This window comes from Oncorhynchus mykiss, chromosome 21 (genome assembly GCF_057628025.1).
Source record: "Oncorhynchus mykiss isolate SJ-2025 chromosome 21, ASM5762802v1, whole genome shotgun sequence".
NCBI classification, from domain to species: Eukaryota; Metazoa; Chordata; class Actinopteri; order Salmoniformes; family Salmonidae; genus Oncorhynchus; species Oncorhynchus mykiss.
The window spans coordinates 42,341,864-42,369,607 of NC_143042.1; the positions used below are offsets into that span (position 1 = coordinate 42,341,864).

The 27,744-nt window shown below is 42.5% G+C and overlaps 1 protein-coding gene across 33 annotated transcripts in view; it reads left to right on the forward strand.

The window, feature by feature from the left end:
• LOC110500605 (receptor-type tyrosine-protein phosphatase delta) overlaps nt 1-27,744 on the forward strand; it is a 612,371-nt gene that overhangs the window by 576,642 nt on the left and 7,985 nt on the right. For all 33 annotated transcript variants that reach the window (XM_090214671.1, XM_090214666.1, XM_036958032.2 and 30 more), the window contains 7 exons: nt 5,463-5,638; nt 9,194-9,313; nt 9,618-9,772; nt 24,991-25,276; nt 26,566-26,744; nt 26,857-26,983; nt 27,242-27,367. In XM_090214671.1, the coding sequence (XP_090070797.1) occupies nt 5,463-5,638; nt 9,194-9,313; nt 9,618-9,772; nt 24,991-25,276; nt 26,566-26,744; nt 26,857-26,983; nt 27,242-27,367 (1,169 nt within the window). The remainder of the gene's footprint in view (nt 1-5,462; nt 5,639-9,193; nt 9,314-9,617; nt 9,773-24,990; nt 25,277-26,565; nt 26,745-26,856; nt 26,984-27,241; nt 27,368-27,744) is intronic.

Sequence of the window (27,744 nt, forward strand, 5' to 3'; positions counted from 1 at the left end):
ATACGGATAAAGTGACTAGGCAACAGGATAGATAATAAACAGTAAAAGCAGCGTATATGATGAGTCAAAGGAGATTAGTTCAAAAAGGGTCAACACAGATATTCCAGGTAGCTAATTGGTTAACTATTTAACTTCTAACAGTCTAATTTTATTTATTTTTTATTTCACCTTTATTTAACCAAGTAGGCCAGTTGAGAACAAGTTCTCATTTACAACTGCGACCTGGCCAAGATAATGTAAAGCAGTGCGACACAAACAACGACACAGTGTTAGACATGGAATAAACAAATGTACAGTCAGTAACACAATAGAAAAAAAAGTCTATATACAGTGTGTGCGAATGGTAAGGCAATAAATAGGCCATAGTAGCGAAGTAATTACAATTTAGCAAATTAACACTGGAGTGATAGATGTGCAGATGATGATGTGCAAGTAGAAATACTGGTATGCAAAAGAGCAAAAAAGTAAATAAAAACAATATGGGGATGAGGTAGGTAGATTGGATGTGTAAAGGTTTTCGTCCTCCTCTTTTGAGGAGGAGTAGGAAGGATCGGACCAACGCGCAGCGTGGTAAGTGTCCATAATATAATTTTAATGAAATATAACTGAACACAGAAAACAAAAGAATAAGAGAATAAATGGAATCCGACACAGTCCCGTATGGAGCAAACACTGACACGGAAAATAATCACCCACAACAAAAATGGGGAAAACAGGCTACCTAAGTCTGATTCTCAATCAGAGACAACGATCGACAGCTGCCTCTGATTGAGAACCATACCAGGCCAAACACAGAAATACAACATAGGAAAAAGAACATAGACTACCCAACCCAACTCACGCCCTGACCAAACTAACACAAAGACATAATAAAGGAACTAAGGTCAGAACGTGACAGGATGGGCTATTTACAGATGGGCTGTGTACAGCTGCAGCGATCGGTTAGCTGCTCAGGTATCTGATGTTTGAAGTTAGTGAGGGAGATATAAGTCTCCAACTTCAGCGATTTTTTTAAATTCGTTCCCGTCATTGGCAGCAGAGAACTAGAAGGAAAAACGGCCAAAGCGGGTGTTGGCTTTGGGGATGACCAGGGAGATATACCTGCTGGAGCGCGTTCTACAGGTGGGTGTTATCATGACCAGTGAGCTGAGATAAGGCAGAGCTTTACCTAGCAAAGACTTATAGATGACCTGGAGCCAGTGGGTCTGGTGACGAATATGTAGCGAGGGCCAGCCGATGAGAGCATACAGGTCGCAGTGGTGGGTAGTATATGGGGCTTTGGTGACAAACGGATGGCACTGTGATAGACTGCATCCAGTTTGCTAGGTAGAGTGTTGGAGGCTATCAAGTAAATGACATTGCCGAAGTAGAGGATCTGTAGGATGGTCAGTTTTATGAGGGTATGTTTGGCAGCATGAGTGAAGGATGCTTTGTTGCGAAATAGGAAGCCGATTCTAGATTTCATTTTGGATTGGAGATGCTTAATGTGAGTCTGGAAGGAGAGTTTACAGTCTAACCAGATACCTAGGTATTTGTAGTTGTCCACATATTCTAAGTCAGAACCTTCCAGAGTAGTGATGCTAGTCGGGTGGGCGAATGCGGGCAGCGATCAGTTGAAAAGCATGCATTTAGTTTTACTAGCATTTAAGAGCAGTTAGAGGCCACGGAAGGAGTGTTGTATGGCATTGAAGCTCATTTAGAGGTTTGTTAACACAGTGTCCAAAGAAGGGCCAGATGTATACAGAATGGTGTCGTCTGTGTAGAGGTGGATCAGGGAATCACCCGCAGCAAGAGCGACATCGTTGATATATACACAGAGAAAATAGTCGGCCTGAGAATTTAACCTTGTGGCACCCCCATAGAGACTGCCAGAGGTCCGGAAAACAGGCCCTCCGATTTGACACACTGAACTCTGAGAAGTAGTTGGTGAACCAGGCGAGGCAGTCATTTGAGAAACTAAAGCTGTTTAGTCTGCCGATAAGAATGTGGTGATTGACAGCGTCGAAAGCCTTGGCCAGGTCGATGAAGACGGCTCCACAGTAGTCTTTTATTGATGACGGTTATGATATCGTTTAGTACCTTGAGCGCGGCTAAGGTGCACCGGTGACCAGCTCAGAAACCGGATTGCACAGCGGAGATGGTACAGTGGGATTCGAAATGATCAGTGATCTGTTTATTAATTTGGCTTTCAAAGACTTTAGAAAGGCAGGGCAGGATGGATATAGGTCTGTAACAGTTGGGTCTAGAGTGTCACCCCCTTTGAAGAGGTGGATGACCGCGGCAGCTTTCCAATCTTTAGGTATCTCGGACGATACGAAAGTGACATTGGACAGACTGGTAATAGGGGTTGCAACAATGGCGGCGGATAATTTTAGAAAGAGAGCGTCCAGATTGCCTACCCCAGCTGATTTGTACGGGTCCAGGTTTTGCAGCTCTTTCAGAACATCTGCTATCTGGGTTTGGGTGAAGGAGAAGCTGGGGAGGCTTGGGCAAGTAGCTGCTGGGGGTGCGGAGCTGTTGGCCGGGGTTGGGGTAGCCAGGAGGAAAGCATGGCCAGCCATAGAGAAATACTTATTGAAATTCTCGATTATCGTGTATTTATCGGTGGTGACAGTGTTTCCTAGCCTCAGTGCAGTGGGCAGCTGGGAGGAGGTGCTCTTATTCTCCATGGACTTTCCAGTGTCCCAGAACCTTTTGGAGTTAGAGCTACAGGATGCAAATGTCTTTTTGAAAAAGCCAGCCTTTGCTTTCCTAACTTGAGGGTAGAAGCTGTTCATCTTGAGGGTCGAAGCGGTTTATAGCTTGAGTGTAGAAGCTGATCAGGGTCCTGTTGGTTCCAGACTTGGTGAATCGCTGACCGCTTACTGGTGACTTGGGTGTCTGGAGTCTTTACCCATTTTTAGGGCCTTTCTTTGACTCCGCCTGGTATAGAGGTCCTGGATGGCAGTGAGCTCGGCCCCCAGTGATGTACCATAGGTTTATATCCTGGCACCACACTGCCAGATCTCTGACCTCCCTGTAGACAGTCTCATCGTCGTCGGTGATCATTCCTACCACCGTCATATCGCCTGCAAACTTAATGATGGTGTGAGAGACATACGCAGCCACACAGTCGTGGGTAAACAGGGAGTACAGCAGGGGACTATGCATGCACCCCTAAGGGGCCCCTGTGTTGAGGGTCAGCATGGCAGATGTGTTATTGCCTAGCTTCACCACCATGGGGCAACCCTTCAGGAAGTCCAGGATCCAGTTGCAGAGGGAGGTGTTTAATCCCAGGATCCTTAGCTTAGTGGTGAGCTTGGATGGCGCAATGGTGTTGAACGCTGAGCTGTAGTCAGTGAACAGCATTCTCACGAACGTGTTCCTTTTGTCCAAGTGGGAAAGGGCAGTCTGGAGTGCCATAGAGATCGCGTAATCTGCGGATCTGTTGGAGTGAGTCCAGGATGTCTGTGATGAAGATGAGGTTGATGTGAGCCATGGCCAGCCTTTCAAAGCATTTCATGGCTACAGATGTGAGTGCTACAGGTGATACTCATTTAGACAGGTTACCTTGGCATTTAAAAATGTTTTTTTTTTTTTTAATTTAACCTTTATTTAACTAGACAAGTCAGTTAAGAACAAATTCTTATTTACAATGCCGACCTATCCCGGCCAAACCCGGACGAAGCTGGGCCAATTGTGCGTCGCCCTATGGTACAGCCAGATGTGGCCAGATGTGATGCAGCCTGGATTCAAACCAGATACTGCAGTGACGCACTGAAATGCAGTGTCTTAGACCACGGTACCACTCAGGAGCAATTTTTGGGCACAGGGACTATGGTGGTCTGCTTGAAATATGTAGGTATTACAGACTGGGTCAGGGAGGTTGAAAATGTCAGTGAAAACACTTGCCAGCTGGTCAGTTCATGCTCTGAGTATGCATCCTGGTAATCCGTCTGGCCCTGCGGCGTTGTGAATGTTAACCTTTTTAAAGGTCTAGCTCACATCATTTATGGACTCATGACCTCTTGCCTGGGGTTACAGGCCAACCTAGTACTCTGAAAGATAACTTTTTCCAAAAGTTACTTCAGTGTGGATTAATACCAAAATAAATGGAAAGCCAACACACAAGGCACTTTCAGACAGTTTTAAGACAAGCTGCCAATTTTGTATGTGATTCTTCGATCATTTGCCAAGTTTTAATATCTGCGCCATGTTATTAGTTGTGTTTCTTTCTTGATAACGATATTGAAAGTGTTGCAAGCAGATGGTTGCATTCTCCACAAATCATGAGTGACACTTCAGCTGTCTTCCGAGAAACCATTTAGCAAATATGCATCAAGACACTCGTTTTCATTAAATTGTGATAGTGTCTCTTTTTCCCTGCCCATCCCTTCCAGTTTGAAAGCTGGGGGCTTAATTGTCTTTATCCCTTGTCCATCATGGAACTATACAGCCAGGCGACGGCTGTACTAAAGGGTTTAGGAAGGGAAAAGGAAGGGAGGAAAAGAAGAGTAAGAAATGTTGGGGTTTGAATGAGCTCACATTCTCTTTTTTTTCTGGTTGTACTAAATACGTTACCTGGGAGAAAAGGGGAAGGGAGGAGAGCTGGAGCGTGGGTGGGTTGACTGTGGAAACGTGGCGCCCATGCAGATGAGACTTATCTTCGTCGTCCATGTGTGCACCGGGCCCTCAACTGCCAGTCCCGAAGCATTGACTAACTGTCAGCTCCGTCTTCTCCTCTTCCCGGATTGGAAAAGACCACGGCGCTTTCATTTAGCAAGCAGTGAAAAAAGAGGAGAGTAGGAGGTTTTGTTGTTTGTTTTTCTCTCTGTGAGGTTGAGGAGAGAGGTGGGGAGAAGGCGTTTTTCAAAGCCAAACTCTATCTCTCAAGTTCACGTTAGATAGCGGAAATGCTCTTTTTGGAATCATCGTTACATTCAAGAGTAAGATAACAAACACACAGTGATTCAACAAGTAGGCCGCCATTTTGTGTTAATAGATGACACAAAAGGCACACAATGGCAAAGCTTAAACGAAAAACACAGTATAGACTGTTTGCCTGGGTAGTGCCTGAGTAAGAAAACTAACCCTGGAGTTGTCCTTTTTTGTTTGAAAGAACTCAGTCAGGATTAAGTGTTGTTTATTGTCAAAACAACTGAAGGTATTGAGTCGGACGAGCAGGGGTCTAAACCTCTAAGCACTACCATAGTGGGACTTCACCTTTCACAGTACCTGCTAGTGGATGGACTAACATTATTGATCCCTCTGAAGCTAAAGCCACTGTTTTGTCACTCATTGCGTTTTCCCTGTGTGTCGTACAACCAAGGTTAATCACTCTCCACACACAGACCGCACACACACACACACACACACACACACACACACACACACACACACACACACACACACACACACACACACACACACACACATCATCATCATCATCATCCATTCTAATCCCTTTCCCTCCTCTTTCCAAGGTATCCCTGGAAGTGATTACATCAACTCCAACTACATTGACGGCTACAGGAAGCAGAATGCGTACATCGCCACGCAGGGCTCGCTGCCTGAGACGTTTGGCGACTTCTGGAGGATGATCTGGGAACAGCGGAGTGCCAACATCGTCATGATGACCAAGCTGGAGGAGAGATCGAGGGTAAGCACAGATCTGGGATCAGCCCTATGGGATCCATTATTGTTCATTTGATTATCATGCTCTGAGCAGAATGTGTCTTTAGCAGAGGTCTAGGTCTATTGCACAGATCCATGTTATTCAACCCTGACATTAGTCATAGTCAAAGAAACAACATTTAGTAATTCTCTGAATGTCCATGTATGGGACACGTGTCATATTATTGGATTTGTAAACAAGAAAAAGTCAGGCACTGAAATGTGTAACTATGTTGTTATATGTTCTACCTCAAGCATCTACATTTTAATATCAGTGTACATGGTCTGTAAAGCAAGTATACCGGAATGTAATTAGAGATTCCAGATATACTTGTCAGATGCAAAATAGGTACAATTCAATGTGCCTGTTTTCCATTAGCTTACTTCCAAGCTTTATTGAAACGGCAACATTATACCTTAACTCATGACTCCTCATGGCTCCTCCATTTTCTTCTGTGATGCAAATTCTCTGCCTTAACATTTTCTTTCACCTGCCCATTCTTCCTTTCATTCTGTGTTCCTATTTCTTTGTGTGTTTTGTGTCATGTCCCTTCAGATTCCCTCATATTTCTATTCTGTTGCCAATGGATGTCACTCACTCCTTTATTTGCCACAACATGAGTTTTCCATTTGTCCTTTTTAGTATTAGTGCTGCTAAACCGTTAGTGTAGTTAGTCGCATGGCCACTAGGCTAGCCAGCAGCACTGCTTTAAAGGGACAATCTGCAGTTGCTACATCCATTTTTTTTTTTCAACTTTGAAATGAATAATACATACCCATTGATTGTTGAAGAATTTAACAAATACACGCCTCATAAGCTTAGTTCAATAGTTCTACCCCGTCAGAACACAAAATATGAGCTGGTTTTGCTCCTTCCTTTGATAACAATGTAATTGTAAACAAACACTGTAGAGCCTAAAAAAAACATGGTTAAAACTATACTTTTTTTATGGATGGTCAGTGCTCTGTCTGTGAATTTGAGAGTGGTTACATGTGTGGTTACAGCCCCATCCCTCAGCTATTTACCAAAATAGTTGTGGGGTGACCGCTTAGTTATTGTCTGAACTGCTAAACGACAATACTGTAATGAAGGTTTGAACGGCAGATTGCCCCTTTAAGCTATAGCGGAATATGTCGCTAATGCTAAAATGTCAGTCACTCGGCACAAGAACTAAGCACACAGCACTTTTCACTCTTTCAAGGTGAAAAGACACACTAGTCTCTGACACTGCAAGGTCTCTTATGTATGTTTGAAATCACAAAGAAACAGACTGCATGGTCTCCACAAGTTGCAGGGTCGCCACTTACACACAATTCCTTCTCTAAAGATCTGTATTAACTTGTTTAAATGGTCTCTCAAGAGACTTTGATCTCTCAAGAGGAGAACAATTCAATGTATTCTACCTGACATGTATTGTCTGGTAGAACTCAATGAATAGATGTTGTGAGTGGGTTGCTTTCACTATTCGCTAGCCTATATTGTAGACCCGAGTGCGTGTTTTGATGTCTGGTTCTAGTTATCTGTTATGAATACATACAAAAGCTGCCTTATAGAACTCTGTCAAGATTTAGCAGCTTGTTTGACAGCATTTAGATTATTTAATAAGCTTCATTGTGTAGCTAACATCCTTTGGATGATTGGCTCGAAACATCTGAAGCTCTCTCGGTATATTGCTCGTAACCCAAGGATGGACATTGACTCGAAGCAGCTGCTCTCATAAACTATATATACAAAAGTATGTGGACAGCCCTTCAAATTAGTGGATTTGTCTATGTCAGCCACACCCATTGCTGACAGGTGTATAAAATGAATCACACAGCCATGCAATCACCATAGACAAGCATTGGCAGTAGAATGGTCTTACTGAAGAGTTCAGTGACTTGCAACGTGGCACTGTCATAGGATGCCACCTTTCCAACAAGTCAGTTCGTCAACTTTTTGCCCTGCTTGAGCGGCCCCAGTCAACTGTAAGTGCTGTTATTGTGAAGTGGAAACGTCTAGGAGCAACAACGGCTCAGCCGCGAAGTGGTAGGCCACACAAGCTGACAGAATGCAACTGCCAGAATGCAACCATCAGGAGCTTCATGAAATGGGTTTCCATGGCTGAGCAGCCACACACAAGCCTAAGATCACCATGCGCAATGCCAAGCATCGTCTGGAGTGGTGTAAAGCTCGCCGCCATTGGAGTCTGGAGCAGTGGAAACGCGTTCTCTGGAGTGATGAATCGCACTTCACCATCTGGCAGTCCAGCGGAATAATCTGGGTTTGGCAGATGTCAGGAGAACACTACCTTCCCTATGCATAGTGGCAACTGTAAAGTTTGGTGGAGGAGGAATAATTGTCTGGGGCTGTTTTTTATGGTTCAGGCTAGTCCCCTCAGTTCCAGTGAAGGGAAATGTTAACAATACAGCATACAATGACAGGCCTAATCGCCCAACATCAGTCCCCGACCTCACTAATGGTCTTGTGGGTGAATGGAAGCAGGTTCCCGCAGAAATGTTCCAACATCTAGTGGAAAGCCTTCTTAGAAGAGTGGAGGCTGTTATAACAGCAAAGGGGGGACCAACCCCATATTAATGCCAATGATTTTGGAATGAAATGTTCGACGGGTAGGTGTCCCATACTTTTGGTTATGTAGTGAATGTTTTACTTGGTTGTTATCATTCCAAATACTTTCCTAAAGTTGTGGAAATGTATATATACATATTTTTTTTTAATAATCTTTAGATTATTGAAATTGTGTATCCTTACTGCACCACGTAAGACTGTTTCGAGACATCTTTTCTGTTGATTATACACTGATTATAAGAAGAATCTATTCTCAGTTGAGTTTCAGCAGCAGTATATTACCTTCCACTGTATGTAAGATGAGGGTAGTATAGTGTATGAGGTAAGGCATCTGCATGAAGACTCTTCGAGTTCACCACGCTTCCCTTTTGCAGCGAAACGACAATACTGTAATGGAGGTTGTGTTTTATTGCCTGTTTGCTGGACAACAAAAATGCTTTAACCATAATAAACGTTTGCCTGTAATGTGATTGGAAAACTGCAGTTAAGATTGTAATTATAGAACCTGTCAGGCTAATAAATAGCACAGTCGGGCTTGAGTGGAACGTCTTAGCTGGGCCTGTTCTCCTCCATTGTGAAATCACACAAGTCAGCACGGCAGCGTAGGAAAGACTCAGCAGCCTCGCTCCGCTCTCTTTGCCTCGCCTCGACTTTCCTTCCTGAAGCTGGATGATCATGCGTCAGTTACGTCTATTAGGTATAGTTCTATCTCAAGACAGTCGTTCAGAGAGTTAGAGGACAGAAATGGAGCATTGAGGATCACATCAGATCAGAACTTTTTCATACTGTTGTTAGGGATGTGGGCACAGACTCTCTAAGTTTAACTTTTTGTACACTGAAAATATAGAAGATATCGTTTATTTGACATACTTCAAACAAAGTAGTTGCATCATGCCTCTATTTGTTGGAACCTGGCTAGAGACAGAGTGGTTCAAAGGTTTGACCAAACCACTTATTTTCTCTCAATTTCAGGTGAAATGTGACCAGTACTGGCCCACTAGAGGGACGGAGACCTACGGCCTCATCCAGGTGACACTGTTGGACACGGTGGAGCTGGCCACATACTGCGTCAGGACATTTGCACTTTATAAAGTACGTTTGATTTCTTATTATTCATTTAACCGTTATCTTTATTTCACCTGGAAGTCAGACACCAAATTCCGGTCTGTACCAAGAACTCAGAGAACTAACATAGTCCAACCATTTCCAAGAGTAAAGTCTATTAAACTGAGTTAAACTGAGAACCATAGCCACGGGCCAGTAGCTGTACTCTATTCCCCTGACATCATTGATGCAGCGTCTTTGAGATGTTATAAAGATATATTTTTTAAACTAGACCACACCTCCTGTCCACTAAAGGCATTGAAGTATTATTGACAGACTTTTCCTCTATCAGAATGGCTCCAGTGAGAAAAGAGAGGTGAGGCAGTTCCAGTTCACAGCCTGGCCGGACCACGGGGTACCCGAGCACCCCACTCCGTTCCTGGCCTTCCTAAGACGGGTCAAAGCCTGTAACCCCCCAGACGCAGGGCCGATGGTGGTACATTGCAGGTAAGCAAGGCTCCTGATTTTGCTATCATAGGCTATGTTAGCCTGCTGAGCTAAGGACTTCTGGTCTCAGACAAGGTTACTCGTCATTCAAGCGCTGTTCACTGAATCACAGGTGTAGATAAAGACACAGAGGGAGAGAGAAAGAGACCAGGAAGAGAGAGCAAAAAAAGAGGAGGAGGTTAGGAGGAATGACAGGAATAGATGACATGAGCTGCATATCACTGACTGAGAGCCAGAGGGAGTCCTCCTTCTAGCTTTACCCAATGTTTATTTTTTCTTCTTGATTTAAAGGTATTTACTACAACAGAGTAAGAATTACCGATGTCGGTGCCCTTGGCGAAACTTAAACATCCCTTCTCCACACACAGACACACACACACACACACACACACACACACACACACCTGTCCTCCCCACACTAACATGCCGGCATCAGAGGTCCACGAGCATCCAGCTTATCCCTGGGGTTATTACAAAACACTAAAGGACTTATTTCACACCCCGAATGAGAAGGAGGACCAAACTCCAGACAAAAAAGAGAGTCGGGAATGCAGCCGTCTGCATCTCCTCAGAATGGGGATTTATACTGAAGGAGGCTCTGCAGTGTGTGTGAATGCGTGTGCGTGTCAGGGTGAGAGAGAGAGAGAGACAGACCAAGAGATAAATAAAGGCAGAGAGAGGAGGACATAGGAAATGGAACTGAAATAGAGTGAGCGCGAAGATACAAATTTATGTCGGGAAAAAAAGACAAAAAAAGGGGATTACCAAATCATTTTAATGACCACAAGTTGGAGTTAATTAGACCTAGTCGCAGAATCGGTATAAATTGAAAAATCCCAACTTTTTACGGCGAAGCAGAATGCAGGAATTAATGTCACTCTGCAGGTGGGTTTTTGAATTCAATCCCAGATCCCCCAATGCTTTGTCAGACCACCATTTTGAAAATATGATTTCACCCCCCTAATTTAAAAAATACCTCCCACTAGCCACCAATCCACTGCTTTTAAATTTGTGTGAAGTTGTAAACGAGTACACACTTCAAAATAAAATAGATATTATTTGGACACACACCCTTATATTTTAGGATATATAAATATTTTAACCTTTATTTAACTAGGCAAGTCAGTTAAGAACAAAACCCGGACGACGCTGGGCCAATTGTGCGCCGCCCTATGGGACTCCCAATCACAGACAGTTATGATACAGCCTGGAGTCAAACCAGTGTGGCTGTAGTGACGCCTTAAACACTGAGATGCAGTTCCTTAGACCACTGCCCCACTCGGGAGCGTAGAGAATTTGTGAGATGGCTGGTCCATCATGTCCTCTATCTTGCTAGGATGTTGATGGCAGCACAGACCATTTGCAAGTCTAAACAAAAGCCGTTGATTGTTTTGTGGCGTATAATTAACTGCATTGTACAGACCTCTGAGCTTTTAGTAAATTAGCTGGTCAGGCTATTGCTAGCAAAAAACAGGCCTTTTACCATTCTCCCTGCAAGAAGTCAGTATTGCAACAGACTCAGACTGACCAAAGAGAGAGTCATAGTCAGTGTGGTGTGGGTGTGACCCAATCCCATAGAAACATGTATAGTTTTCACACAACACAAACACATGTACCATGAGTGTCATTTATTTTGATGGTTTGTTTAAAATATTTTCCTTAGAGACTTTCTCTCAAACATGCATCGACACACAAAACACACGTACAATCATTTGATCTGTAATGACCCCTAGAGTCGAAGGAACAGAATTCATTTGACAAACACACACAACACACAAACAATCGTTTCATCTGTAATGGCCTTTTGGAGTGGGAGGAGCAGAATTAAAGTCTGACCAACGTGGACCGTGTCTCAAGACCTGCAATCGATTTAGTTGCTTTGTCGTCACGCCCGAGAAAGAGACGCCAATTTACCCAGGCTGCAACGGGACTTGCCTTGTGAAAACGTGACATCGTAGACAATGAGATGAGCTTAAGTGGTGGTTGTGCTTTGCGTCTTTTATTAATTGAAAATGGCCGCCTTTTGTTGAAGACATCACTGTTAGTGTATGGCAATTAGGAGCATTAGGGGGTTGAGTTGAATTAGTTTTTGATAATGAGTGATAAAGAGACAAAATAATTCCGTTGGATTATCATTGTATTACAATTTATTCAATTTGATGTTGTAGGACTTTCCACTGTATGATATACCCATTGCCATCACAGTGTGTTAAAAGTTCACTTTATGGCCAAGTTCTTTAGTCAAATGATTGACTAATGTGAGGTTGCTCAGTTTACAGTCTGAAGGTTGTTAGAGAGTAACTTGAATTAGGTATTTGTTCGATAACATCGCAAGTCCTGTCGCCAACCTTAAATAAAGTGTCAGAAAAATTTAAATATCCTTCAACACAGGATCAGAGTAACCTGTCCTTATATTTCAACAGAATGCTTAATGTTGCACGTGCAGAACATTCCCCCCAAGGAGCAGTGAAGAAGGATATTATTAAAAGTACATCCATGTGTTCCCACTGAAGAACTCTCTCTTCCCTTCTCTAACTTTCCTTTCCTTTCCCTTCTCTCTTTCCTTCTTTTCCCTTCTCCCTCTCTCGCTCTTCCCTTCCCTCTCTTCCCTCTCTTCCCTTCACTCTCTTTCTCTCTTTCTCTCTGTCTCTCTCTTCCCTTTTCTCTCTCTCTCTTTCTCTCTCGCTCTTCCCTTCCCTCTCTTCCCTTCACTCTCTCTCTCTCTTTATGTCTCTCTCTTCCCTTCTCTCTCTTTCTCTTCCCTTCTAACTCTCTCTCTCTCTTCCTTTCTCTTTCTCGCTCTCTGTTCCCTTCTCTCTCTCTTCCCTTCTCTCTCTCTCTTCCCTTTTCTGTCTCTCTCTCTCTCTCTCTCTCTCTTTCTCTCTCTCTCTTTCTCTCTCTCTCGCTCTTCCCTTCCCTCTCTTCCCTTCACTCTCTTTCTCTCTCTCTCTCTTCCCTTTTCTCTCTCTTTCTCTCTCTCTCTCTCTCTCGTTCTTCCCTTCCCTCTCTTTCTCTTCCCTTCTAACTCTCTCTCTCTCTCGCTCTCTCTCTCTCTCTCTCCCTCCCTTTCTCTTTCTCGCTCTCTGTTCCCTTCTGTCTCTCTCTTCCCTTCTCTTTCTCTTCCCTTCTCTCTCTTGGCCTACCTCTCTTCTCTCTCTCCTCTATGTCTGTGTTTCTGTCTCTCTCTTTCTCCCTCTCATAAGGTGAAGTCATTGTTTTCGTGTGTGTGTGTGTGTGTGTGTGGGGGGGGGGGGGGGGGTGGTGGGGGATTGGGGGGTTCTGTGTCTGAACAGTTTCATGCTGTTCTTGGTAACCCATAGTGTCGAGGGCACTATGGTGCCGTTGAGGCATTATGGGCTCACAGGGAGAGGTCACAACAGATTCGCGGCCCTTTCTGCAGCTCTTTCCGACACAATAAGCACCACATGCTTAATTCTGGGTTTCCCAGGACATAGACATATCTGATATTGGCAGAAAGCTTAAATTCTTGTTCATCTAACTCCACTGTCAAATTTACAGTAGCTAATACAGTGAAATAATACCATGCTATTGTTTGAGGAGAGGGCACCGTTTTGAACATGAAAAGTTATTAATAAACAAATTAGGCACATTTGGGCAGTCTTGATACAACATTTTGAACAGAAATTCAATGGTTCATTGGATCAGTCTAAAACTTTGCACATATCTAGATTGCACCTGGGCTGGAATAATTTATTATGGCCTTTCCCTTGCATTTCAAAGACGATGGTACAAAAAACAATACAAAGGAACGGTTGTTTTTTTTAAATTTTATTATCTTTTACCAGATCTATTGTGCTATATTCTCCTACTTTCCTATCACATTTCCACAGACTACAACGTGTTTCCTTTCAAATGGTACCAAGAATATGTATATCCTTGCTTCACGGCCTGAGCTACAGGCAGTTAGATTTGGGTATGTAATTTTAGGTGAAAATTTTAAAAAGGGGGCAGATCCTTAAAGGAAAGGTTCAACAATTTTTAACATTATATTGTCTTTGTGCATCACTGACTGATGTTCTATCAATTCCCTGGGTCATTTCATGTTTTCATGTGTATCTAAGTTATTGGCATTCAAGCAGGCAGAAATCTGGCCGGTATGACGTAGCACCGTGATAAAGTTGCTCTCACTACACTGGAAGTGGCAATACAACTTTTAGATCGCAAAACGTCTATCATACATGTCAGATTTCAGTACTGGCCTATGTCATAACTTTGTAGGATGTCTTCTCTCGGTTGAGCTTATGTTGTTATGTTTGTGATATTCCTACCTCGAGAAATGTGTAATTTAATGGAGGGGTGCATTGCATGGTGCCATTGCCAGAGATATTATAGAAAGGGGATAGGAATCCAATGAATGAAGGAACATATTACGCCCGACCCAGCAAACTGTCGCATTCACTTTGTCATACTGCATCGCACGGTTGCTAAGCTAATCGTCACGCAATCCTTTCTTCGAAGTCAGTGTATATAGCAAGAAAGGTGCCTAATTTTCCTCATAAGTATGTATTGTCACAATTCCAAAGACATACGAAACTACAAATAGCTAAATAATTATCTCACATCTTGGAAAATATTTGTAAAATGTATTTCTTGTTGACGAAATTCGTGCTAATGTTGGGTTTTGAGCTAGTGCCCAATAGACTCCCATTCACTCATTGAATGAGAGTGCTCCTTGTTCCAGAATCGCCCAGAAAGCACCACACGGCCAATTGACGTAGCATGAGCAGCGTTTCTCATCTCCTCAAAAGTATATCTGCCGTTGCGAATGTTAGACTCCACTCTGTGAGGCACATCGATCTGCAGGTTGAACATGGTGAGATTGTAGATTCCTTAGTGCAGTTTTTTTAGGTGATTTTACTGCTAACTAGCTACTTACATGCTGATATTGTCTTTGTTAATATTGTGCGTAGCTACGTTTGCTAGCTAGCTAGCCAGCAGCCAGCCCATAGAGAGAGCATTGCGGATTTTGTAGTCGACGTGAGCTGCAACAGATTTCCACAACGATTTTCCATATTGCTACCAACCTTATTATAATGCCAAAATGAAACATTTGTTCACAAAATAAATTGTTCTCACATATTAGTGTTATTTAAAATCTTGGAAGTACAGTTTTGTAAACTTTAGCGTGTTTTCTATCCTAAGCTGTCAATTATATGCATATTCGAGCATCTGGTCCTGAGAAATAGGCAGTTCCCTTTGGAAACGTTATTTTTCCAAAAATAAAAATAGTGCCCCCTAGCTTCAAGAGGTTAACACTGTACATGAAAGGAATGAGTGATTTTGGGTTGATTTTCATTAAGAATGAGAATGAATGTTTTTCATGCATCAGACATATTCTTTGGAGGTTGTTAGATTCATACTGTAACGACCCTGGGTTTATAAGCACGGAAATCGACCCTGTTGCACGAGCATGCTTTTGCGGCACAGTCGATAGCGCGCCGGACCTCGGGCTCAAAGGTCGAGGGTTCGAGACCTGCTCCCTGCTTTTTCATTACAATACTCTATATATGAATGTCTACCACGTCTAGTCCAACAGGTCGATCTCCAAGGCATTCCAAACATTTCTGTAAAAAAACAACAACAATAAAGCCTTGTGTTCATATTTGTATTTATTCGGCTCACTCTGTTGATGGTAGGTACACTTGATTCAGCTGCCGGTTAGGCGAAGTGTTCCGGCAGGCCCCGAGAGCAAATCAAGTGCACTATAGGCCTGACGCTGGCCAATCGGATGGCTTAGGTTACCGTGTCTGCAGTAACGTAGCATGCGTAAAGGAAAGTTAAAGAAACATTGATACTGTGAGATTTAAAATGTTTAAAAACATGACTAGGGTGACCAAAAATGTCTTACTCAGCACTGTCAACAGTTTTTATTCAACACTTTTATACGCCAGAAAATGCACCTTCTTCCTACGTCTACTGGTGCTACAACCAGCACTGCTGCTGTAATGAATGATTAGGAAACTGTATCGATAGGCTTGCACTGTTGTTAATAGCGGCTTGGGTCTTTTTTAATATCGAGGAATATTTCACTTTCACTGTTCATAGGAGGAACAACATGCATTTGTGCATGAGGCAGGAATAATGCGGCACTACTCGAGTTTCACTATCGACTTGAACATGGTGTCCCTTTTCGGTCAGTTTCAGCAGAGGATGGAGAGAGTGGAGGGCTGTTGAGAGGGCATATCCTCAGATTGCTGCTCTCTCCCTCCGCTGAGACTGACCATCAGATGCAGGCACCATCAGCCCAGTAAAATAAAAATGAAAAGCAAATTATTTTAATGTATTCTCACTCTGCTGTGCCTCGCAAGTAATACAAAAACGGATCTATTACCGGTGCGATCATATAGAGGGCAATTCAAGCAAACACAATATGCGGTGATAATGTATTGGGCATATAACCTACTAAACAAACCTAATTGCTTAAGTACTGTTTTTAATAGGTTAATGTTGCAGAGGCGTAGGTTCTGTTTTTTTTTAGTCAAGTAAAAAAGAAAATCTGAATGGTAGATCTCGGGCTCGTATTTTGACTCAACGTGATCTTGACTCAGAAAATGGTTGGTGACCACTGGTCTAGTCTATCAGCACCGACAGTAGTTCAAAGTTCATATTAGAGTGGTGTCTCAAATGAAGAGGAGGAAGGAGTAAACATTAGTCTGACGGAAAGAAGTCTAGTCTTCTGCAAGGCCGTTGGAAGTCTGTGTCTGTCTGTCTGACCTTGCTGCCTCATCACACAGTGAAATGGAGTATTCTCCTTGAGGCACTTTGAGCGGCGAGACTGCGGTCGCGTCTCAGACATCACGTGATGGGTTAAAAATGTGTCATTGGCTGCATCTGAAATGGCGCTTGAAATGCACTGCTTTTGACCAGGGCCCGTAGGGGATATGATGCCATTTTGAACACAGCCAGTGTCTGCTTTTGAGGTTGTGGAGAACAATGTAAGCTTACTGCAAAAGGGTGAATAGAAACACATTTTCCTTTATACATAGAATCCAGTGTTGCTATGACTGTGCCTCTGATGCATCTGCTTTGCCTTTCAGACAGTCTCTTGTTTTTAGTGCTGATACGCTAAAAGTCATGCTAAGTAGAAGGGCAGCATTTTGATACACACTGTAAATGTGAAGATAATTGCATAGTCTTTCTGTGGTCGCCTTAATACGCCTTTATAAGCTAGAGAGTTTGCATGACCGAACTAGATTTGGTGACAATACAACATGTAATTGCTTTTACTGTTGTCCAGACTACATCTAATCTGGGTCCAGTTACAGCTGTTTTTAACAGTGTACAATCCCCCCGTTCCCCACACTCTGAAAAAAAACCTGAAACCACTTTAGCCTGCCGCTGATGTATGCGGACGGCCAAAGCAGCTGGCCGCGCCTGTCGGAGCAGCCAGAGACAGGTCGTTAGTGCTGGGGAGAACGTGGAAAATAGGCCCAGAATCAGGGCCAGCCAGCCCCTATAACTGCCAAATGTAAAGAACCTCTCAATCTCTTGCTCTCTACCTCTCTCTCCCCCACTCTCTCTTTCTTTCTCTCTCTACCGATAACGGAAGAGGCGAGCCAAGTGGCTATGTCACCCCCCCCCTCCTCTTCTTCCTCCACCTTCCCATCTTTCTGGCTCGACGCTGTCACTCTGTCACTTGCTTGCTCACAGGTCATCACTCTCCGGCGTTTGGGGCTGGACTGTAAGAGCAGTGAAGGATTGGAAACAGCTGGGTCTGGGTTAGAAAATGTCTCACGCTTGCCGTGTTTTCTCCAGCCGCCGTGCTGCTCCTTAATCCCTGGATGTGATTCATATCCTCATATTCCTGAGAACATTTCACACGCAATATTACACACACACACACACACACACACACACACACACACACACACACACACACACACACACACACAAACCAATCTCTTCTCAAGAAGTTCAGCAACAACCGTGAGCCTTTGCTAACTACAGATGAAGTGGGAAGTTTACATACACTTTGGTTGGAGTCATCAGAACTCGTTTTTCAACCAATCCACAAATTTCTTGTTAACAAACTATAGTTTTTCCAAGTCGGTTTTGACATCTACTTTGTGCATGACACAAGTCATTTTTCCAACAATTGTTTACAGACAGATTATTTCACTTATAATTCACTGTTTCACAATTCCAGTGGGTCAGAATTTTACATACACTAAGTTGACTGTGCCTTTAAACAGCTTGTAAAATTCCAGAAAATGATGTCAGAAGCTTCTGATCATTTGAGACATCATTTGAGTCAATTGGAGGTGTACCTGTAGATGTATTTCAAGGCCTACCTTAAAACTCAGTGCCTCTTTGCCTGACATCATGGGAAAATCCAAATAAATCAGCCATTGTAGACCTCCACAAGTCTGGTTCATCCATGGGAGCAATTTCCAAATGCCTGAAGGTAACACGTTCATCTGTACAAACAATAATACGCAAGTATAAACACCATGGGACCACGCAGCCGTCATACCGCTCAGGAAGGAGACGCGTTCTGTCTCCTAGAGATGAACGTACTTTGGTGTAAAAAGTGCAAATCAATCAGAGAACAACAGCAAAGGACCTTGTGAAGATGCTGATGCTGTAGGAAGCAGGTAAAATGATCTATATCCACAGTAAAACAAGTCCTATATCGACATAACCTGAAAGGCCGCTCAGCAAGGAAGAAGCCACTGCTCCAAACCTGCCATAAAAAAGCCAGACTACGGTTTGCAACTGCAGATGGGGACAAAGATCGTACTTTTTGGAGAAATGTTCTCTGGTCTGTTGAAACAAAAATAGAAATGTTTGGCCATAATGACCATCGTTGTGTTTGGAGGAAAAGGGGGGAGGCTTGCAAGCTGAAGAACACCATCCCAACCGTGAAGCACGGGGGTGGCAGCATCATTTTGTGGTAGTGCTTTGCTGCAGAAGGGTCTTATGCACTTCACAAAATAGATGGCATCATGAGAAATGAGATGTACGTGGATATATTGAAGCAACATCTCAAGACTTCAGTCAGGAAGTTAAAAATGGGTCTTCCAAATGGACAATGACCCCAATTATACTTCCAAAGTTGTGGCAAATGGCTTAAGGACAACAAAGTCAAGGTATTGGAGTGGCCTTCATAAAGCCCTGACTTCACTCCTATAGAAAATGTTGTGGGCAGAACTGAAAAAACGTGTGCCTACAAACCTGACTCAGTTACACCAGCTCTGCCATGAGGAATGGGCCACAATTCACCCAACTTATTGTGGGAAGCTTGTGGAAGGCTACCCAAAATGTTTGACCCAAGTTAAACAATTTAAAGGCAATGCTACCAAATACTAATTGAGTGTATGTAAACTTCTGACCCACTGGGAATGTGATGAAAGAAACAAAAGCTGAAATAAATAACTACTATTATTCTGACATTTCACATTCTTAAAATAAAGTGGTGATCCTAACTGACCTAAGACAGGGAATTTTTACTTGGATTAAATGTCAGGAATTGTGAATAACTGAGTTTAATTGCATTTGGCTAAGGTGTGTGTAAACTTCTGACTTCAATTGTACCTTAAGAGTCGCAACAAAGCTTGTGTCGAAACACGTCCCCAAATCAATCAGGGAACGTCGGCCATTTTAAACGCAAGCACATAATGTTTTGCTGCAACAAATGACTCCCGTATGTGTCTTAATTCTCTCTCCCATGCCGCCTCCGCTGCACCACGGCACATTAGCCAGACTTAGACCCCGGGAGACTATCTTAACTCAGTCTTGAATCTTTTTGCCCTCCCTTTTTTCCCCTTTGTATAAATGAAAAACAAATGCTCTATCAGGGGAAGAAAGGCAGGGGAGCGTGGCTCGCACCTCGTAGCCATGTCGACTTAATGAGTTGAATAACCTATTTACTTTAGAGCAGCCAGCCAAGGACTGTCTTGTCAATGCTCGGCTGGGGGACACAAGAGCTTGTCAGGCGGACTGGAGTTCATACTCCTCAACGATGCCATTGTGAAGAAAATCGAATAAATACTGTCAAAAAATAACCTCACTATGAAAGTTACAAATAAATTGTTTGTGTTCAAAACGTATTTTGCGTGGTAAAAAAAAAGAAAATTAGCATAATATGAAAATTAGACATATCCTCAGCTGTCTGTCCTTGTCGTTAAGTTTATGCTGCTATCTATTTTGAATAGAAGTGAAACATTAGCGACACATTTTCCCTCTTTTCCTTTGACATTTTTTTCTGGCTCTAATGTGACAATGTGCCGATGGGATTCTTAATGAAGAGGCCTGCTTTTCAGTGCCTTCTTGAGAGCCATTAGGTGCTTTTAACACATTGCGCTAAGCTAATGGCAGTAATTGAAGTCAGCTGCTCTACTCTCTTACAAAGATACCCGGCAAATTTACCCGCATCTCAGTGACACAGGAAAAAAAGTGAAACACATTTGTTTGTGTTTGTGCCATGTTTGCGATGTGTGTGTTTTGCGTGTGCCATGTTTGTGTATATGTGTGTGTGTGTGTGTGTGTGTGTGTGTGTGCCATGTTTGTATGTGTGTGTGTGTGAGAGCCATGTTTGTGTATTTGTGCCATGTTTGTGATTTGTGTGTGTGTGTGCCATGATTGTGTGTGTGATGTTTGTGTGTGTGTGCCTTGTGTGTTTGTCTGTGTGTGTGTGGACGTGTTTAACTTTTCTTGTGGGGACCAGAAGTCCCCACATGAATAGTAAACAAATAAACATTTGACCAACTAAGGACTGTTTGTTGGTCCCCACAAGGTCAAATGCTATTTCTAGGGGGTTTAGGGTTAAGGTTAGGATTAGTGTTAGGGTTAGGAGCTAGGGTTAGTTTTAGGAGCTAGGGTTAGGGTTAAGGTTAGTTTTATGGGTTAAGGTTAAGGTTAGGTTTAGGGTAAGAGTATGGGTTCGAGTTAGGGTTAGGGGTTAGGGGTTAGGGAAAATAGGATTTGTATGGGACTGACTTGTGTGTCCCCACAAGGTTAGCTGTACAAGACTGTGTGTTTGTGTTTGTGCTTTTTGACACTTCAGATAGAGGTTAAATTGAAATGTAAAATGTAATTAAATAGTGATTAGCTCAGATCAGGTTGGAGAAGACTGTAGGTGGGGGGTGCTCTGTGATTGCAGTGTCAGTAGAAAGCCACAACGCAGACTGCAGACCAGCACGGATTCACAAAACGTACAAAAAATTACTATTCTTCAATAAAGTTTTTGGAAATGTTCTTACGTTTTTTTCCTATGTTTCTTACTAAGAATTTTGACTCTCAAAAATAATGTTGTTGGATTTCGTCTTGGAAATGTTCTTAATTCCAAGATACAGTGCCTTCCGAAAAATATTTACACCCCTTGACTTTTTACACATTTTGTTGTGTTACAAAGTGTAATTAAAATGAATTTAATTGTCATTTGTTGTTAACGATCTACACAAAATACTCTGTCAAAGTGGATTTTTTCTTTTTAAATCTATGAAAAATAAATCACTAATAATGTTATCTTGAGTAGATACAGTGCCTTGCGAAAGTATTCGGCCCCCTTGAACTTTGCGAACTTTTGCCACATTTCAGGCTTCAAACATAAAGTTATAAAACTGTATTTTTTTGTGAAGAATCAACAACAAGTGGGACACAATCATGAAGTGGAACGACATTTATTGGATGTTTCAAACTTTTTTAACAAATCAAAAACTGAAAAATTGGGCGTGCAAAATTATTCAGCCCCTTTACTTTCAGTGCAGCAAACTCTCTCCAGAAGTTCAGTGAGGATCTCTGAATGATCCAATGTTGACCTAAATGACTAATGATGATAAATACAATCCACCTGTGTGTAATCAAGTCTCCGTATAAATGCACCTGCACTGTGATAGTCTCAGAGGTCCGTCAAAAGCGCAGAGAGCATCATGAAGAATAAGGAACACACCAGGCAGGTCCGAGATACTGTTGTGAAGAAGTGTAAAGCCGGATTTGGATACAAAAAGATTTCCCAAGCTTTAAACATCCCAAGGAGCACTGTGCAAGCGATAATATTGAAATGGAAGGAGTATCAGACCACTGCAAATCTACCAAGACCTGGCCGTCCCTCTAAACTTTCAGCTCATACAAGGAGAAGACTGATCAGAGATGCAGCCAAGAGGCCCATGATCACTCTGGATGAACTGCAGAGATCTACAGCTGAGGTGGGAGACTCTGTCCATAGGACAACAATCAGTCGTATATTGTATACAAATCTGGCCTTCATGGAAGAGTGGCAAGAAGAAAGCCATTTCTTAAAGATATCAATAAAAAGTGTTGTTTAAAGTTTGCCACAAGCCACCTGGGAGACACACCAAACATGTGGAAGAAGGTGCTCTGGTAAGATGAAACCAAAATTGAACTTTTTGGCAACAATGCAAAACGTTATGTTTGGCGTAAAAGCAACACAGCTGAACACACCATCCCCACTGTCAAACATGGTGGTGGCAGCATCATGGTTTGGGCCTGCTTTTCTTCAGCAGGGACAGGGAAGATGGTTAAAATTGATGGGAAGATGGATGGAGCCAAATACAGGACCATTCTGGAAGAAAACCTGATGGAGTCTGCAAAAGACCTGAGACTGGGACGGAGATTTGTCTTCCAACAAGACAATGATCCAAAACATAAAGCAAAATCTACAATGGAATGGTTCAAAAATAAACATATTCAGGTCTTAGAATGGCCAAGTCAAAGTCCAGACCTGAATCCAATCGAGAATCTGTGGAAAGAACTGAAAACTGCTGTTCACAAATGCTCTCCATCCAACCTCACTGAGCTCGAGCTGTTTTGCAAGGAGGAATGGGAAAAAATGTCAGTGTCTCGATGTGCAAAACTGATAGAGACATACCCCAAGCGACTTACAGCTGTAATCGCAGCAAAAGGTGGCGCTACAAAGTATTAACTTAAGGGGGCTGAATAATTTTGCACGCCCAATTTTTCAGTTTTTGATTTGTTAAAAAAGTTTGAAATATCCAATAAATGTTGTTCCACTTCATGATTGTGTCCCACTTGTTGTTGATTCTTCACAAAAAAATACAGTTTTATATCTTTATGTTTGAAGCCTGAAATGTGGCAAAAGGTCGCAAAGTTCAAGGGGGCCGAATACTTTCGCAAGGCACTGTAAGTATTCAACCACCTGAGTCAATACAAGTAAGAATCACCTTTGGCAGCAATTAGTCTTTCTGGGTAAGTCCCTAACAGATTTGTTCACCTGGATTGTACAACACTGGCACATTATTCTTTGAAAAAATATCTTCAAGCTCTGTCAAGTTGGTTGTTGATCATTGTAATTTTCAATCTTGCCATATATTTTCAAGCCTATTTAAGTTAAAACTGTAGCTAGGCCACTCAGGAACATTCAATGTCGTTTTGTATAGTTGTCCTTGTGTTTTAGGTTATTGTCCTGCTGAAAGGTGAATTTGTCACCCAGTGTCTGTTGGAAAGCAGACTGAACCAGGGTTTCCTCTAGGATTTAGCCTTTTGCTTAGCTCTATTCCGTTTATTTTTATCTTAAAAAGCTCCCTAGTCCTTGCCAATGACGAGCACATGATGCAGCCACATCCATGCTTGAAAATAATTTGCGTTGTGTTGGATTTGCCCCAAACATAATGCTTTGTATTCAGGACATGAAGTTAATTTCTTTGCCAAATGTTTTGCAGTTTTATTTTCGTGCCTTATTGGAATATTTGTATTATGTACAGGCTTCCTTCGTTTCACTCTGTCATTTAAGTTAGTATTGTGGAGTAACTACAATGTTGTTGATCCATCCTCCGTTTTCTCCTATCACAGCCATTAAACTCTGTCACTGTTTTAAAGTCACCATTGGCCTCATGGTGAAATCCTTGAGCGGTGTCCTTCCTCTTTGGCAACTGAGGTAGGAAGGACGTCTGTATCTTTGTGACTGGCTGTATTGATACAGCTTTGATACAGCAGATGTTCAAAGTAGGCTTTTTAATTGTATTTTTTTTATCCACCAATAGGTGCCCTTCTTTGCAAGGCATTGGAAAACCTGCCTGGTCTTTGAATCGGTTTTTGAAGTTCACTGCTCGACTTGGGGACCTTACAGATAATTGTATGCGTCCATGCAACTTATTATGTGACTTGTTAAGTCAATTTTTGGTCCTGAACTTATTTAGGCTTGCCATAAGTATACTTATTGACTCAAGACATTTCAGCTTTTAATTTTTAATTAATTTGTAAACATTTCTAAAAACATTATTCCACTCTGATATTATGGGATATTATGTGTATGCCAGTGACACAACAGCATGGAAAAAGTTACGGTGGGTGTGTGAATACTCTAGCTAAACCCTAAACTAATGAAAACAATTGAACATGTTTCATTCACTCACAAACTTCCTCTGAAAGTTTCAGTAGTGATTGTTTTAAACCAAAAAACATATTTTCAAACTGTCATCTCAGTAAGAAATGTGCGAGCATGATTGTCATCGCTTCGCAATATAGCTATCTAGATCGGTTGCCTAGCGACACTCCTCTAGAAGTTCGTAAGAAGATATTTGAGAAGTTCGTAAGAAAAATGTGAAATCTTAAGATATTGTTGAGGAATTGCACTTATGAACTTCTTTTTTTTAAAATTAAGCTTCTTAAGTTTTTGTTTAAGTGTTTTGTGAATCTGGGCATGTCCAGACAACTGCAGCCAAAGCCACTCTCCAACTCCCACTGGTTCCGCAGCACCACATCAGATTTGATTACACTCAAAGTCAAAATGGTCAGCACTGCAGCAGCCAAGGGGTTGGCAGCGTGGCCAAGGTGTTAGAGTAGCCAGGGAACTTTTCAGCTCCCCACAGCTGACACAGGGCACCTCTCTCAACATTGAACTGTCACTCATTATCAACCAATGGAGAGTAGTCATTCTCATCATGGGCTTACACAGCACAACAAAGCTATATTGGTTAGGGTTAGGGGGTATAATAAACAAGAACGTTACAGTAACATCTGGGGGCAGATTTCAGGAATGACCGTCAACATGACTTGTATCAAGTTGCAACTGCAGAGGAAATTGTGACGCTATTGGCCCGTTATCTCAATAGAGTTCTTACCTCAACGGTTATTCAAGTGTCTCTTCAGTAAAGCTGGACAAGCCACTAAAACAGTTAGGTCAAGTCATCTATTGTCAATGCGTCTCAAATCAAGCAAGTCAACCTTGTCAGTTCTGACCATTTCCCTCCCTCTTCGTGTGTATTTGGATACTTTAGTGCCGGGGTGGGCCGCACGGGCTGTTTCATCGTGATCGACGCTATGCTGGAGCGCATCAAGCACGAGAAGACAGTGGACATCTACGGCCACGTGACGCTGATGCGCGCCCAGCGGAACTACATGGTGCAGACGGAGGACCAGTACGTGTTCATCCACGACGCGCTCCAGGAAGCCGTCACCTGCGGCACCACTGAAGTGCCCGCCCGAAACCTCTACACCTACATCCAGAAGCTGACTGGGATTGAGGGCGGAGAGAACGTAACTGGCATGGAGCTGGAGTTCAAGGTGAGTTGGTCTGCGTTGTATTATTGCCATGGATCTTTTATTTAAAAAAAAATTATAATTGGAAAAATCCACACAAAAATGCAATTTATTTTCAAGGGGAATTGTTTTAGTACAGTGCATCTAGTTGTAAAAGTAGCTTGTGCAGGAGGCTTACATGAGTAAGCATGCAATTCTAAAAAATATATTGCAAAAGGAATAGATAAACTGATAAAGGGTGCAATGCTACAGACAAACAGCCAACTTAAAGATATTGGACAGCCTGGATGCTAACCCAAGACCAATGTGCTCCAGCTCATATCCTGCTTTATAGTTCCAAAGTGGCCATGCCGACAAAAGAGGAACTAGCTATATAAAGAAAATAAGAAAAAAAACATTCTAGCAAGCGCCAGTGACTTTTTATGTCCAATTTTGTCGGATCGCAAACTTTAATTTCTTGTATTTACTGAAAGTCAGAGGGTGGTTAGATACAGTTTCATGTGAAAACCCCAACCCCCTCGTTCCAACTAACCCACCGGTCATAGTCAGCCAGTCTGCAGTGTGTTATATGTGCTGTATGTAATGCTTTTTGGCCTTGCTTGGTACGCACCCCTAAGAGATGATACAGGTTAGATTACCCATGGCCCTGTCCACATCAGGCTTGCTGTGGCATGATTTTTTTTTGTTTAATCACAACATGCAATTCTTTGCTCCGCACGGCAAATCTGAGGAGCAGCAATAATTCCCTTGATTCTCCTTTACATACTTAAAGGGCAATTCCACCACTTTTCAACCTCGTTTTCATTATCTCCAGCACAATACCAGTGTCTACATATGTGAAAACGGCAGATTTATACATTTTATAGAAAAAAATATCAAGTAAAAAAGATATACCCGATGACATCATCAAAAGTTGAAGCATTTAAAAACTCATTGCCTGTTTAGAAAATCACAATTTTCTTTAACTTTTAATGCTACCCTTTGATGTCAAAGAGAAGCATTTTTGGGGCCTTTCTTCTTATATTTTTAACCACAGATCATAGAAACGCAGTGTTTTCACATATGTAGACACTGGTTTGGTGCTGGAGATGATGAATATGAGGTTGAAAAGTGTAGCCTTTTCACGTTCAGAATGTTTGGCAGCCGAGCACCCATAATCCTACTAAGTCCTTCCCTCACTTTTGCCAGCATTATATTACACAAGCCCCCTGTTTTTAATGTCACCCTCAAGCCAGACACTAGGAAAATAAAGGAGAGAGCTGCATTAGCCAACAGTCACCTAAAGGCAGTGCTTCTTATCTTCCTCTCTGCAGCGTTTAGCCAACACTAAAGCCCATACCTCGCGATTCATCAGTGCCAATCTCCCCTGCAACAAGTTCAAGAACCGCCTTGTGAACATAATGCCATACGAGTCCACGCGAGTGTGTCTTCAGCCAATCCGAGGGGTGGAAGGCTCCGACTACATCAATGCCAGTTTCATAGATGGATACAGGTGAGGAGAGCTTCTTTCAACATGTTGACCAATGTGGTTGAATTATTGAGACTCCTAGTAGTCCACTTCTACCTTGTATTTTGTGATTCTGAATATTTGTATATTGTTTCAGGCAACAGAAAGCCTATATTGCCACGCAAGGGCCGCTAGCGGAGACGACAGAGGACTTCTGGAGGATGCTCTGGGAGCATAACTCCACCATCGTAGTCATGCTAACGAAGCTCCGAGAAATGGGCAGGGTATGTCATGCTAAACTATGTTGTTTCTGTGCACTCTGTTGGCCATGCTAACCAAATGTTGCGAATACTTTAACATGATAACATAACTGACAATACATATAGAAATGAACTATGCGAACATTCAAAATAAATTGAATTCAGACCAACAATGGGCCATCGTAAACAGCATGTACAGCCATACTCTGTTGGAATTTCATTGTACCGTATGAGGTAATCTCACTCATGGGGTTTGTTTCTGTTGTTTTTCCCCCGCTGCAGGAAAAATGCCACCAGTATTGGCCAGCAGAGAGGTCGGCCAGATACCAGTACTTTGTGGTGGACCCCATGGCTGAGTACAACATGCCCCAGTACATCCTGAGAGAGTTCAAAGTGACTGACGCCAGGGTAAGTACTATACTGTTGTACACCCGTCTTTTACTGTTCAAACGCTCACTGAGATTTGACAGTGCTACGAAGCGTTCCTGACTTTGTAGTTTTTGTCAAAATATATCAGATTCGTTGTTTATTGTGTGGAGTTGGGTCAAACGCATAAATCTGTCTACTTTGAAGTTTTTGTCTTTGAATAACTCTGTTTCATGATAAAAACTTGGCAGCACTCGCTACCACTTCTTTGAGCCATTTGATTTTAACGGTTCAGATTGAGACTTGGACTGACAGTTGGCCGACTCCTACTGACCGGGGTTTTTAACTGTGCAGTAGTCCTCAAGCCAACATCTGGGACCCACATCTAATAAGTTGTTTATACCGAACTGGAGGTTTTT